Source organism: Balaenoptera physalus, assembly GCF_965194825.1.
Source record: "Balaenoptera physalus genome assembly, chromosome: 6".
Taxonomy (NCBI): Eukaryota; Metazoa; Chordata; class Mammalia; order Artiodactyla; family Balaenopteridae; genus Balaenoptera; species Balaenoptera physalus.
In genome coordinates, this window is record NC_138885.1 from 52,795,883 (window position 1) to 52,809,431 (window position 13,549).

The 13,549-nt window shown below is 40.0% G+C and overlaps 1 protein-coding gene across 2 annotated transcripts in view; it reads left to right on the forward strand.

The window, feature by feature from the left end:
• Positions 1 to 8,298, forward strand: part of UPP2 (uridine phosphorylase 2) — a 44,489-nt gene extending 36,191 nt beyond the window's left edge. Inside the window, exons 7-8 of one of the 2 annotated variants that reach the window (XM_082465178.1) lie at positions 6,334 to 6,376; positions 7,203 to 7,338. In XM_082465178.1, the coding sequence (XP_082321304.1) occupies positions 6,334 to 6,376; positions 7,203 to 7,239 (80 nt within the window). In that variant the 3' untranslated portion in view covers positions 7,240 to 7,338. Of the gene's footprint in view, positions 1 to 6,333; positions 6,377 to 7,202 lie in introns of both variants that reach the window. The other variant, XM_082465177.1, reaches the window with a different exon arrangement.
• The last annotated feature ends 5,251 nt before the right edge of the window (positions 8,299 to 13,549 follow it).

The window sequence follows — 13,549 nt, forward strand, 5'->3', positions numbered from 1 at the left end:
TTGCCAAAACCTCAGCGATGTTATTCTGTTATGAGGGATTTTTTTGTCCTTGCCACGAACCCTTGTGACCTTGCCTTCTCCGCCAGCTGCAGGTACCTTCCTGGACTCTGTCCGCTCTAGCTTGCTGTAGTTCCTGCCCCATGCTGCGTTTTCCTTTTTCTGCTGCTATTGGAGCTGTTGGTAGCTGATTTCAGCCTGCCAATAGCTCTCTTCCAGGACACTGCTGCAGCCTTTCCATTGAGCAGACCCCTTCTGGGCTGCCAACATTCACACTAAAGGTTGTATCTGCAACTCTGTAATTCTGTAGTTCTTGGGAGTATTTCTGTCCAAATTTCTTCATGGTGACAGGGACTCTTTATCTACCTCAGACACCACCGTTTCCAAAGGTGCACTCCTGGTACAGGAAGATCAACACCTGGAAGATCAACCACCAAGGACACAGACCAAAACCTCATGCATATGATGCTACCATGTTCCTATCTTTCATCCCCACTTCATTATATCCTTCCGCAAAAGCAGTGAAGCTTGGAAAAGCTCTGTATGAGGTAGAAAAGCTTGCTTTGGGGAAGGGCTGAGAGAAACTTCACAAGCAGCTGTTTTAACATACTTTTTAGGGAGGTTATATACCAATGGTAAGCGACACTGGAAAATGTGTTTCATCTGGCACCGAAAGCTCAGGGCTCCCAGGCCTAGTGCCCCTCCCCCTCAATCCCTCTCCCACTGTCAGCAATGGCCCTTTCCACCCAGTCTCTCCAGACAGCCTTCTCTAATGGTCTTTTTATGTCCCTTTAATACTACCAGATGACTGGATAACCAATCTGACTTCATACTAAGGCAATGATGGCTAATAAATAACAACTTTTTATTTAAACAAGAGTCTTCTAGAGGCTCATTGTCCTAACTCAGAGGAGTCAGTCATTGACTTTGGACCGGTGCAAAAACAGATCTTTCTGCATTCACCTGGGACCACATGGATTACCACTTCTTATCTTTATGATTAATATAAGATCTCACCATAAGTCTCACTTCATCAGAGAAGTTTTGCATGACTACCTAAACTAAACTCACTCACATTCATTCTACTTACTCACTCATTCACTCATTCCACTTCATTTCTCTGCGTCACATTTACCACTATACCAGACAACATTTCTGTTTTCTTTATATATTAACTTACATATTATTTTACATGTATTAATGCATGGAGGTATGTATTTAGCATCTTTCTCCATTACAGTATAAGTAGCATGAGAACAGGGACCTTGTTTGTCATTTTTTTTGCTATATCTCTAGCACTTAGAATAATATCTGCCATATGGGCATTCAATAAATATTTACTAAATGAATGAACAAATGAGTGAACAGAATGACCACTCAACCCCTACTGACCGTGGAAGATGGCTATAACAAATTCAACTGGTTCCTTCATTACCCAGCTACATTTATGGCTTGGAATTTTCTAAAGGACTTCGGAGTGCCACATAATTGTCCAACTAGGAAGAGGCAAAGCCTTAAAGTTAAGCCTCCCTTTGCTGTAAGTTTCATACAATACTTCTGCTATAGCTGTAGCCCTTGGATCTCCTGGTATTTGATAGGTGGATAAACTGCTTGAAATGGGGCCACGGACACCCCTAAGTCACTACTGTTATCCTGATCTCATTATCCTGAAAAATAATAGTGGGAATCCATTGTTACTTTAACAAAGATTTGGGTGAGGGAAACAGTGGCCATCACAAAATTATTCCACCTTGAAAGGCTGAACCTTCAGAACAAGGTAAACCCACTGTACAATGCTGTATGAATGCATTCATCTATGGTTTTATAATATGCATACATCTGTCCCTCTCTTAAAGCAAAATCTACTTTAATTAAACCCCTAACATTCTGATTAAAGATGTTAATCCTTTTGCACTGTGAACTTGTGATAAGTACGTTCAATTTTTATCCATCTTTAAAAGACAGTGCCCGCTGCCTTTTGACACATGCTTGCTTGCATGGCAATATATGAAACATAATATTTATCCAAGATTAGTTTCACTTAAATCTTTGTCTTTAGTTGTTGGCAGCACTCACAGTGGGTTTTCTTTAAGGTAATGGAAGAATTCAGTGTTATTTCTTTTGACAGATACTGGGAACTTTGGGAATGTATTCAGTCTTTATAATATTACAGCTCAGTGAAAGGGAGCAGAATCTGGCTTTAATTCCATTTTATATTCTTCTGTTGGTCCCAGAAATGAAGGCTACTGGGCTCTGGGAACTGCAGGATGATCACTGATAAAGTCAAAAAGATATTACAACAAGGATTAAAGATTATAGTCAGTCTGGAGCTGGACCGTTTCTTAACTCAAAAATCAGGAAAATTGGGGTTTTGAAATATTATTACACAAAGGCAAAAGGCAACCCATTGCAGCTCTTCACCCTCACAGTACCTCCTGAGAGATACTGTGGCTCAGAGAGGTTACATAACTTTCCCAGGTTCTCGCAGTAAATAAGAAGTAGCTGGACTGGAACTGGAACCGAGCTCTGTCTGACTTGAGGTCCCTTTGCACCATGCCCTGCTGAGTCTTCCCAGCAGCCTCCCGTGGATGCACAAGGTTCAGATCTCTATTCAGAGGAACCAACCAACCAACCAACCAAACAAACAAAAAAACCTGCAGGTTTTTCTATTTTAAAAGTTAGCTGTGCTACTTTAGAAAGAAAGCAAACCCCCTAAGGGCTAACCACATACCAAGATGGTTAGTGTTGGAATCAAATAAAGCATTACATTGATACCTATTCAGTAGTATGCACAGTTATTATTTTACCAAGAAAATAAGTCAGTGTGTCTGGGAAATCAGGCATAAATGGTAAGTAATTTATTTATTATGCTTATAAAGACAGGATTTAAAAAAATTGTTTCTTCTTGCTTTGCTGGCTTTTACATATTTTAAATCAAGGTCAGTGTCTAGAGTTTTGTTTGATTCATTTTAATTCTACTCTCCTGTCCTCTATCCTACTTCTGCCTTCCTGTACCAACACACTCACACGTTAGAGAATGATTTGGGGCCACAGATTCAACTTTTTGTGTGTTGGCACTACCTGTGACCCGCCTCTTCCCACCTGTGACCCCAGTGGGGCTCCCTGGGTTCTCCCTGTTGGAGCCTCCGCCCCTAGCACAGCAGGCACATCCTCTGCCCATCCTGACACATCTCTGGTTAGAGGTCCAGTATCCAGCAGAAGCGCAAGTCCCCAAGTTAGCAGCTGGACCTCCTGGAGATGACAGCATGGTCCTCATACCAAGATAATGTGAGGCACAGAAGCTGAGCAAGACCTTTGAGGTCCAACCTGCTCTTTTCTCAGAGAATGAAATAAGACCCAAAGAGTAAAAAGTGACCTAAGGAAACACAGCTAGATCAAAACGAAGATGGACTAGCCCTATTATCTCCTGCCTCCTCACCCCCATTCCCGGCACTATTCCATAGGTATAAAAGAGTATCATATTTATCTAATGACAGATTACTTATACTTTCTCCTTTTTCTAAAAGGCATTAGCAGCAGCTTTCAATAAAAGATGAATGTATAAATAATTTAAGCACAGGTAAAGAGAATAAGAGGCATGTATTTAAGGGAGTGGATGGGGAGTTCTCAATATCAAAGAGCTACCTGGTAGGGCAATACTAAATCTAAATACTTAGATTTAGTTCTGAGTTTCCTAGAGGCCAAGTTGAAAATGGAAACACTTTGAGTTACACAGCTCTCATTATCTTATAAAGAAAGCATTTAACGTTTGTCATAGAAACGTTATCCAAATGTTAAACTTAAGTGAAATTATCAGCTATATTACATCGACAGTGTCTTTAGTAACACTTTTATAAAAGATATGGGACAATTTTTGATAGAGTTAATGCTAAATCTTGGTTCTTTGGGAACCTAAAGTACTAGGGTGCAGGTATGAACATTTGCTTTAATTTGATTTAATTCAGGATAGAGTTTAAAGTCCTTAAAGCAATAGCTGTCAAATATCAATGTGCAAATAATTTAACTGAGTTTTTTAAAAAAAAATACAGATTCACTGCCCTTTCTTATTCCTCACTCCTTTTTCTGTATGTCTGTGATAAAGCCTAAAAATCTGCATTATTAACAAGCTCTGGTTCTGATGCAAGTGGCCAGTGGAGCACATTTTCAGAAATGCCAGTCTAGATGAACAACTTGTTCCTATGCTCCTTAGCTTTGATCAGATCCTTTGAATATAAATTTTCTCCACTTGGTTTTTGATTAGCAGTCAACAGCCTGAGATAGACGTCTCAGAGGAGACAGAGGAAGTGCAAACGTTCTGGGTTGTTGAGGTTTCTGTGTTTTATATACCAGGCACCTGGGGAATAAAGATGGGTCTGCCTAAAAAGCTCAAACCTTGAGAAGTGAAGGGCTCCCTGTAAAGGGCCAGGAAGAGGTGGGAGAGGAGCAGTCCTAAGGGCCAGGCTGGAAACTCCAAAGCCAACCTTTGCTGCTTTGCCATTTTCTGAGACCCAGCCCTGTTTGGTTCTGCTGTGCACAGGGAGTTTCTGCCCCACATTGCTGCCTTTGCCTACAATTCATGGGAAAACCTTCCTGGAACTCCATTCTGAATCACAGAGGTGGGGCTAAAGCAGGGATCCATGGGGGACCATAGATTTCTAATAATTCAGGGTGGGCTTCAGGAGCCCTGAAACCCTTGAAATTATATACAATATTTTGTGTGTATGTGCATATGTGTATGTTCGTGAAAAGAGGTTGCAGTTAACAACTTTCATCAGATTTGCAAAGGGACTAAAAACAATCAAAGAGTTAGAATCACTGGGAGTTCCTGGTGTGGCCGAGGGTACATTGAGCTTCACGTTAACACTGGTGTGTTCCCATCCCATTGCAGCCTGAGGTCAGTTAGCTGACAACCTCCTTGGTGACAGCTAGGTCACTGAATGCCTCTCTGCAGGAGCCATCCTCTCTGCCCAACCTGAGGAGTATGGTAGCAAAGCTGGCAGCCTTAACTTTGACAAATTGTTTTGGGTAAATTAGTCCCTTTTAATTGCTTGTGGAAATAGTAATTTTAGACGACAAGATTATTACAGGCTGCTTGTTAATTGGTCCTCCAGCATCAAGAAAACACCACTGAGATCGCGATGACCTGTTCTTGTCCCTCTTTGGCCTTACCCTTGAAATAGCCGGAGAAGACGTTAAGTAAAGTCAGCTCTCCCTCCTTGACAAGTACAGAGCACGTGTTTCCTTTTATCCTTCTGCCAAGTGAAGGATTAGAGAAGGACTTTCATCTTTTCCCTGCTACCACCAGCTCATGTCAGCCGTCACAGACTTGCTGATCATTAACTTGAAAAGCCGAGGAAGTTTCTAGCTCTTCTATTTTCTTGTTTACCTGTTGGGCCAACTTGCTTTACAACTGAATGAGTTTTGAATAAACAGGGTCCTAGGTGATGAAATACTTGACTCAGCTCAAGTTGGATATTTTCAATTGCTTTTCAGTTCACTGAACAGGAGGGTCAGTTTGACTGATCGGTCAGAGCAGGTCTGCCTTATGGTTCGCCATGTGCAGAGGAGGAGGGATGGGAGGTAGAGGAGTCTTCTCAGCAGTTTATGAAGCTGGGTATTGATTGGCTATTTACTAGCTGTGTCTTACTGGGCCATTTGACCTCCCTAAGCCCTCATTTCATAATTTGTCCAAAGGGGATAAAAATAATAGCTAGCTCACGGCATAGCTATGAGGTCTAAATGGTATCATAAATACCCAGCATGTAGCAAGAGCTAAACCAAACAAAAAAGATAGCACCTATTATAATTACAGTCTATTTCTCCTTCTCAAATCCGGAAGTCTGAGATAGTGCAGAAGTCAAAGAAATAAATATCACACTCACACCCAACTTTATCTTCATGACCTCAAAGCTTGTGACTGTAGCTACATCTAATCCCAGATCCACTGAAATCCTTTTTAAAATGATGCAGATGAAGATAGAGATTGTGACACTGCTATCAATTCAAAGTGGTTGTCACTGATTTTAATGTGTATACCCACATTCCTTGAAATCAAAGATTTCATGTGAAACTGATAATAAAGAATTTGTAGGGGACCCAATGTCTCTCTCTTGTTCTTGTTGGAACAAACCAAAGACGTCGCTTTTATGGTGTGTTTTCAAAAATGAGAATTTCATTTTTTTTAAAAGAAAGATGTTTGCTCTTTCCCCCTAGTTTTGTAACTATCACAAGATTTTGTCCTCATTCTTTAGAAACTAAATGCTAATAAATGTGCTCCTTCATGGAGCTGATTCTTAAGCATATCATTTATGCATATGATTTCATTTTTTTCCTCAGATTTCAAAAGAGTCAGTACTTGCCTTTATTGCTATTTCCCGAGGTTAGTGGTCATATCTCTTCTCTATTTACTTCCCTCTCCAGTAGGCAAACTCAAACACTGCACCAAGGAGTAAAATGTCATCTCAGGAAACAAATGGCTAGCTCTCTAGTTATATCCTGAAGTAAGAAAAGCCTGTTTGACGTAGAGAATGGACTTGAGGACACGGGGAGTGGGAAGGGTAAGCTGGGACGAAGTGAGAGAGTGGCACTGACATATATACACTACCAAATGTAATATAGATAGCTAGTGGGAAGCAGCCACATAGCACAGGGAGATCAGCTCGGTGCTTTGTGACCACCTAGAGGGGTGGGATAGGAAGGGTAGGAGGGAGACGCAGAGGGAGGAGATATGCGGATATATGTATATGTATAGCTGATTCATTTTGTTATAAAGCAGAAACTAACACACCATTGTAAAGCAGTTATACTCCAATAAAGATGTTTTAAAAAAGAAAAGCCTGCTCTAAGAATTGGAAATGGGATAGAAAGCTGGAGGTTTGTGTATCTTGGATGGCAAAGATCCCTCCTTGTTCTTATCTTGAACACAAACCTTTTCTAAGCCTTAATGTAGCCAATTATAGGGGAAAGGAGAAGGGAGAGCGCTGAAAATTATTTCAATTAACTTATTTAGGTGGAGTGTTCGGTGGGAGTCCACAGAAATATGAATTATAATTCATATGGAAGTCTGGAAGGTTCAGTGGATTGCATTTACGTAACAGGGAAAACAACACAAAGTACATGTGCTAGGGACACGGGGGTGTCTGGTTAATGTTTCTACGCAAAAGATAAACCCATTTGTTTGGTAATGGTCTTATTTACTCTTCTAGCTGCTGTGGTCTGTGTGACACTTCTCAACAGACTTGAATGTGACCAGATCAACTCTCCCCATGATGCTCTGGTGGAGTACCAAAAACGGCCTCAGCTCCTAATCTCCAGATTCATCAAACGGCGGCTTGGACTTCGTGACCTGACATCATAGCTGGGCAGCCCAATCCTTCCCTGAAAGTTTGTAGTTCCAGTCATAATGTTGAAGTCATATATTATTTGTGGCATTTTTATATAGTTCTCATCCACATGCTAAAATCATAATTGAATGATTTTATACAACCCTTTCTCTTAGAAAAAGAATTTATTGTAGAAGAGTTTAATAACTTACATTAAATTAAATTCAAATTTCATTTTAGAATGAGTTAGCTAAGTCAGTCTAATAATTAAAACTGTAAAACTCCTGTACTGTGACATTTGGAGTTTCATATGCAGCATTAATTAGGTTCACATCAAAATAGATCAACCACTTGTGATAGAAAGCCCAGAGATAAACCCATGCACCTATGGTCAACTAATCTATGACAAAGGAGGCAAGGATATACAATGGAGAAAAGACAGTCTCTTCAATAAGTGGTGCTGGGAAAACTGGACAGCTACATGTAAAAGAATGAAATTAGAATACTCCCTAACACCGTACACAAAAATAAACTCAAAATGGATTAGAGACCTAAATGTAAGACCGAACACTATAAAACTCTTAGAGGAAAACATAGGAAGAACACTCTTTGACATAAATCACAGCAAGATCTTTTTTGATCCACCTCCTAGAGTAATGGAAATAAAAACAAAAATAAACAAATGGGACCTAATGAAACTGCAAAGCTTTTGCACAGCAAAGGAAACCATAAACAAGACGAAAAGACAACCCTCAGAATGGGAGAAAATATTTGCAAAGGAATCAACGGACAAAGGATTAATCTCCAAAATATATAAACAGTTCATTCAGCTCAATATTAAAGAAACAAACAACCCAATCCAAAAATGGGCAGAAGACCTAAATAGACATTTCTCCAAAGAAGACATACAGACGGCCATGAAGCACATGAAAAGCTGCTCAACATCACTAATTATTAGAGAAATGCAAATCAAAACTTAATGAGGTATCACCTCACACCAGTTAGAATGGGCATCATCAGAAAATCTACTAACAACAAATGCTGGAGAGGGTGTGGAGAAAAGGGAACCCTCTTGCACCGTTGGTGGGAATGTAAATTGATACAGCCACTATGGAGAACAATTTGGAGGTTCCTTAAAAAACTAAAAATAGAATTACCATATGACCCAGCAATCCCACTACTGGGCATATACCCAGAGAAAACCATAATTCAAAAAGACACATGCACCCCAATGTTCACTGCAGCACTATTTACAATAGCCAGGTCATGGAAGCATCCTAAATGCCCATCGACAGACGAATGGATAAAGAAGATGTGGTACATATATACAATGGAATATTACTCAGCCCTAAAAAGGAAAGAAATTGAGTCATTTGTAGAGACGTGGATGGATTTAGAGACTGTCATACAGAGTGAAGTAAGTCAGAAAGAGAAAAACAAATATCATATATTAACACATGTATGTGGAACCTAGAAAAATGGTACAAATGAACCGAGTTGCAGGACAGAAGTTGAGACACAGATGTAGAGAACAAACGTATGGACACCAAGGGGGGAAAACTGCAGTGGGGTGGGGATGGTTGTGTTCTGAATTGGGCGATTGGGATAGACATGTATACAGTGATGTGTATAAAACTGATGACTGATTAATATAAAATAAATAAATAAATAAAAGTTAAAAAAAAAATAGATCCCACAAGCTGGGCTTCCCTGGTGGTGCAGTGGTTAAGAATCCGCCTGCCAATGCAGGGGACAATAAAAAAAAAAAAAAAAAAGAGAATTTATTGTAGAAGAGTTTAATAACTTACATTAAATTAAATTCAAATTTCATTTTAGAATGAGTTAGCTAAGTCAGTCTAATAATTAAAACTGTAAAACTCCTGTACTGTGACATTTGGAGTTTCATATGCAGCATTAATTAGGTTCACATCAAAATAGATCAACCACTTGTGGATACAGTTACCCGTCACTCTGTTTCTGAAACTAATCCAGAAATTCATGTTAGAACATTGTCAGGCACTTCTAGATGTTGGACAAGTGACAGAAATTGATCATGCATATTCAAAATATTTACAGAAAAAAAGTGTCAGTGTAATGTAGGTCTATATGAAAAAGCTACACTTAGGGAAATGTGACCATACTTCTTTTTTTTCCCCTGCAGGATTTCAGTGCACCATGTAATAGGGTTAGAGGCTTAGTTTTGCCCATGTTTGTGATTTTATCACAAAAAGTAACAACTCTAGATCACACATTGATTTTCAAATGAAAACCCTTGGAAATGCAAAGAAAGATCTTCATTTTTCTTCAGAAATCACAAATGATTAAATCACCTTCTAGCAATTTTTTTTCTTTTAAGGAAATGCATTTTGAAGAGGCTGTATTTTTTAAATTTCATTTCAATATTAACCTCATAGGCTGAGGAATTAACAACAAGTGAATTTAGACCTGAGTTCAAGATGTTAAAGTCATCCTTTTGTGTGACTTTGAAGCAGGTCTTGCCTGCACCCAACCTGTACCCCTATTCAGTTTGACCCTCTGGCAGGCATGGTGTCACTTAGGGGATACACCTTGCTCTGTATGAGTTGATGCCTCCTGGGGGGGGGGGTCTTCTAAGGCTGATACACTTAAGAGTTGGGAAGCACGGATGGCGGAAGGGTGGAGGAGAGCTTACAATCTTGAATAGCATGTAACGTTGTGTACATATATTTATATTGTTGTGGCTCAAATAAAATTTAATTCCAACCATGAGAGAGATTTCTTTTGTCTCTTTGTAATCAATGACAATAAACAATCTCCTGTGAGGAGCATCAGTTCGGGAACTTTTTTGGCAATAGATATGCTTGGAGTGCAATTTTTAAAGTATCCCAGTAATTCACCATCAAATACCAGCATCAGAACTAAAAGTAAGGTAGAATAACACTGCGGTCATTAGTGCGGTTTTCACTGTGTTTCATATATATTTTTAGACCAAGTGGAAACTACTTCAGACTGTTCTCCGTAAGCCTTCAATATGAACTTTTATTTACCTGTTCCTGGAAAACCTTATTTTCCTTTTTATTGAGAGAAGAGGAGGTTATGAGAGAGAGAGAGAGAGAGAGAAGAAAGAAATAATCGCAGTCAGTCCTCCCCTCAGCTCCTGCAGAAGGGTGTGTGTATGCGCACGCACCTGCCAGCAACCTGGGACACCTCTTTGACGAATCTGCCTTCCTCATTCCCACATCCAAACAACTGCCAAGTCCTATGAGTTGATTCTCCTAGATAGCTCTCCAACCTGTCCACCAGGGGACAGCCCTCCTGCTCCTCAAGCCAGCTTCCTCCCAGCCCCACCCACAGCCTCCCACAACGCCCTCTGCAGCCTCCTTAAATTACTCATCACCGCTTGCAATTATGTCATGATTTGTGTCTCTACAGAATTAATGTGCCTAGGCTATAAGGCTCATGAGGACAAAGACTGCATTTGTTTTATTTACTGCTGTACCCCAAGCACCCAAACAGCGCCTGTCTCATTCTAGTTGCTCAGTAAATGTTTGTTAAATGAAGAATGAATCCGCTTCATACATTTCCTTCATAAACTCTCACTAAAATGCCTCTAGTCTTTGCGAGACTTATCCTTTCCTTATTCAGTCCGTTGTCATCTCAGCTCTCCTTGGCTGTCCCTCCCATGACATCTCACTTTACGGGGTGGAAAGTCCTCTGTACCATCAGTGTAGAGTTGTGGTGATGTCTAGAACTTCTTGCTTTCTCCTATAGCACACGGCTTTCCCCTCTGTCAAAACCAAACCCTAGATTCACCTCCTTCAGGAAGGTCTCCAAGTTTAATTCCCCTCAGTTCATCACATCTAGTTCCGTTAGAACTAGGGTTGCACTAGGAAGATATCAATGTGTCCTCGTTTGTAGGCTATGCTGAGAACACTTGTCCTTTTTCATGAACTTGGATAATGGCTGCCCAGCTTGTCTTCATTTGGGAGGCTCATGTCTCCCTTCAACTGCCCTCTTTCTACCTTTTGACTGCCATGGAGTGTTGTCCGACGCAGGCATTCAGCCACTACTCACCTATGCCTGCGCTAAGTCTGGGAACCAGCTCTTCACCTCACCTCTAACCCCACCTTCTCCACTCATTCAGTCTCGCCCTCCTAGAAATCTATTCAAGAAACAGATAGGCTTGCAAAAACTCTTCTGGTGATTTCTATGTATGGGTGTTGCATGTATTTTTGGTATGTTTTTTCTTTGTTCATTCATTCATTATAAATCCATATCTCTCCCTCTTCCCCAAAAGAATCAGAGACAGTTTACAAGGATAAATAAAAGCACATCAAGATAGTACAAATTAGACCTAAGTGGGAAAGAAAAAGGAAAAGGGAAGGGAAGGGGCATCATTGGCACAAAGCCTGAAGCTAATACCAAGATGCGTCACATACAGTTCATGCACTGGCAGACAGGAGGCGCTGAATTGGCTCTGGGCTGCCTAGCAGCTGCTTCATAAAGAGAAAAATTTTACAGCATCTCTAAGACAAAATGTGAACTAATCATCAGGAGAAGAACAACTAGTTGTGATTCCAAGAGGCCAGAGTGTAGTGTAGTGTAGTGGTGAGTGTGGGGCGTGGGGTGGGGGAGGGGTGTGTGTGTCAGTGCATTTACTACAGGTGGCTCTCAACACTGCTGCACGTTAGGGTCAGCAGGGAAGCCTTCAAAAAACACCATTTGGGGCCCCACCACAGACCAGCTAAATGAGAATCTCTGGAAGTGGGACTGGGAATCCCTATTTAAAAATTTCCCCTGGTGATGTGCAGCCTGGGTCAAAAGGCACTGATTTAAAAGAATGAATAGTCTGGGAATCTGGCAGGCACTCCTCCAGCTGAACTTCTAGAATTCTTTCAATGGTGCCTCCACTGGACTAGTTATATAAAGGTCAAGCTCTTTTACTTGACTCTTACTCCTCAACAAGAACAGTATCTTTTTTCTCTGAGGTATAGTTGACAGCTAAAATGTATATATTTTTAAGTGTACAACATGATGACTTGATAATATATACACATTGTGAAATGATTACCACAATCAAGTTAATTAACACATCCATCACCTCACATAGTTACCTTTTATGCAATAGCCAAGCTATGGAAACAACATAAGTGTCTGTTGATTGATGAATGGATAAAGAAAATGTGTTATATATATGTGTGCGTTATATATGTGTATGTATGTGTATATATATATATATATATATATATATATATACACACATACACACAATGCATTGTATCTATCTATAGATAGATAGATACATACATACAATGGAATATTATTTATCCATAAAAAAGAAGGAAATCCTGCCATTTGTGACAACATGGATGAAACTGGAGGGCATTATACCAAGTAAAATAAACCAGACAAAGACAAATACTGTATGGTATTACTTATATGTGGAATCCAAAAAAAAAGTCAGATTCATAGAAACAGAGAGTAGAATGGTGGTTACCAAGGCCTGGGGGCAGGGAATGGGGAGATGTTGGTCTAAGTGGTCAAACGGTACAAATTTCTAGTTATAAGATGATAAGTTTTGAGGATCTGATATACAGTACGGTGACTATAGTTTAACTCTGTGCTGTTCACTTGAAATTTGCTAAAAGTAGATTTTTAGCATTCTCACCAAAAAGAGGAACAATATCTTAACCATTTTATATCCCCAGCAATGTGCACAGTGCCTGACACAGAGTAAAAGTGAATTAATTATACATATTAATATATTTATATATATTGTTATGGATTAAATTTTTGTGTTCCCCTCACCAAATTCATATGTTGAAGCTCTAACCCTCAGTGTGGCTATATTTGGAGATGGGGTCTATAAGGAATTAGGTTAAATGAGGTCACAGGATGGGGCCCTGATCTGATAGAATTAGTGTCCTTATCAGAAAGGACACCAGAGAGCTCACTCTCTTTCTCTCTCTGTACACATGTACTGAGAAAAGTCCATGTGAGGATGCAGTGAGAAGGCTGTCATCTGCAAACCAGGAAGAGAGCTCTCAACCGATATGGAATCAGCTGGAATCTTGGTCTGGGGCTTGTAGCTTCCAGAACTGTGAGAAAATAAATTTCTGTTGTTTAAGCCACTCAGTCATTGGTATTTTGTTATGGTACCCACAGCTAAGACATATATCATATATATGAATTACACACGTGTGTGTGTGTGTGTACATATATAAACAAAACCCAAAAAACAAACAAAACCA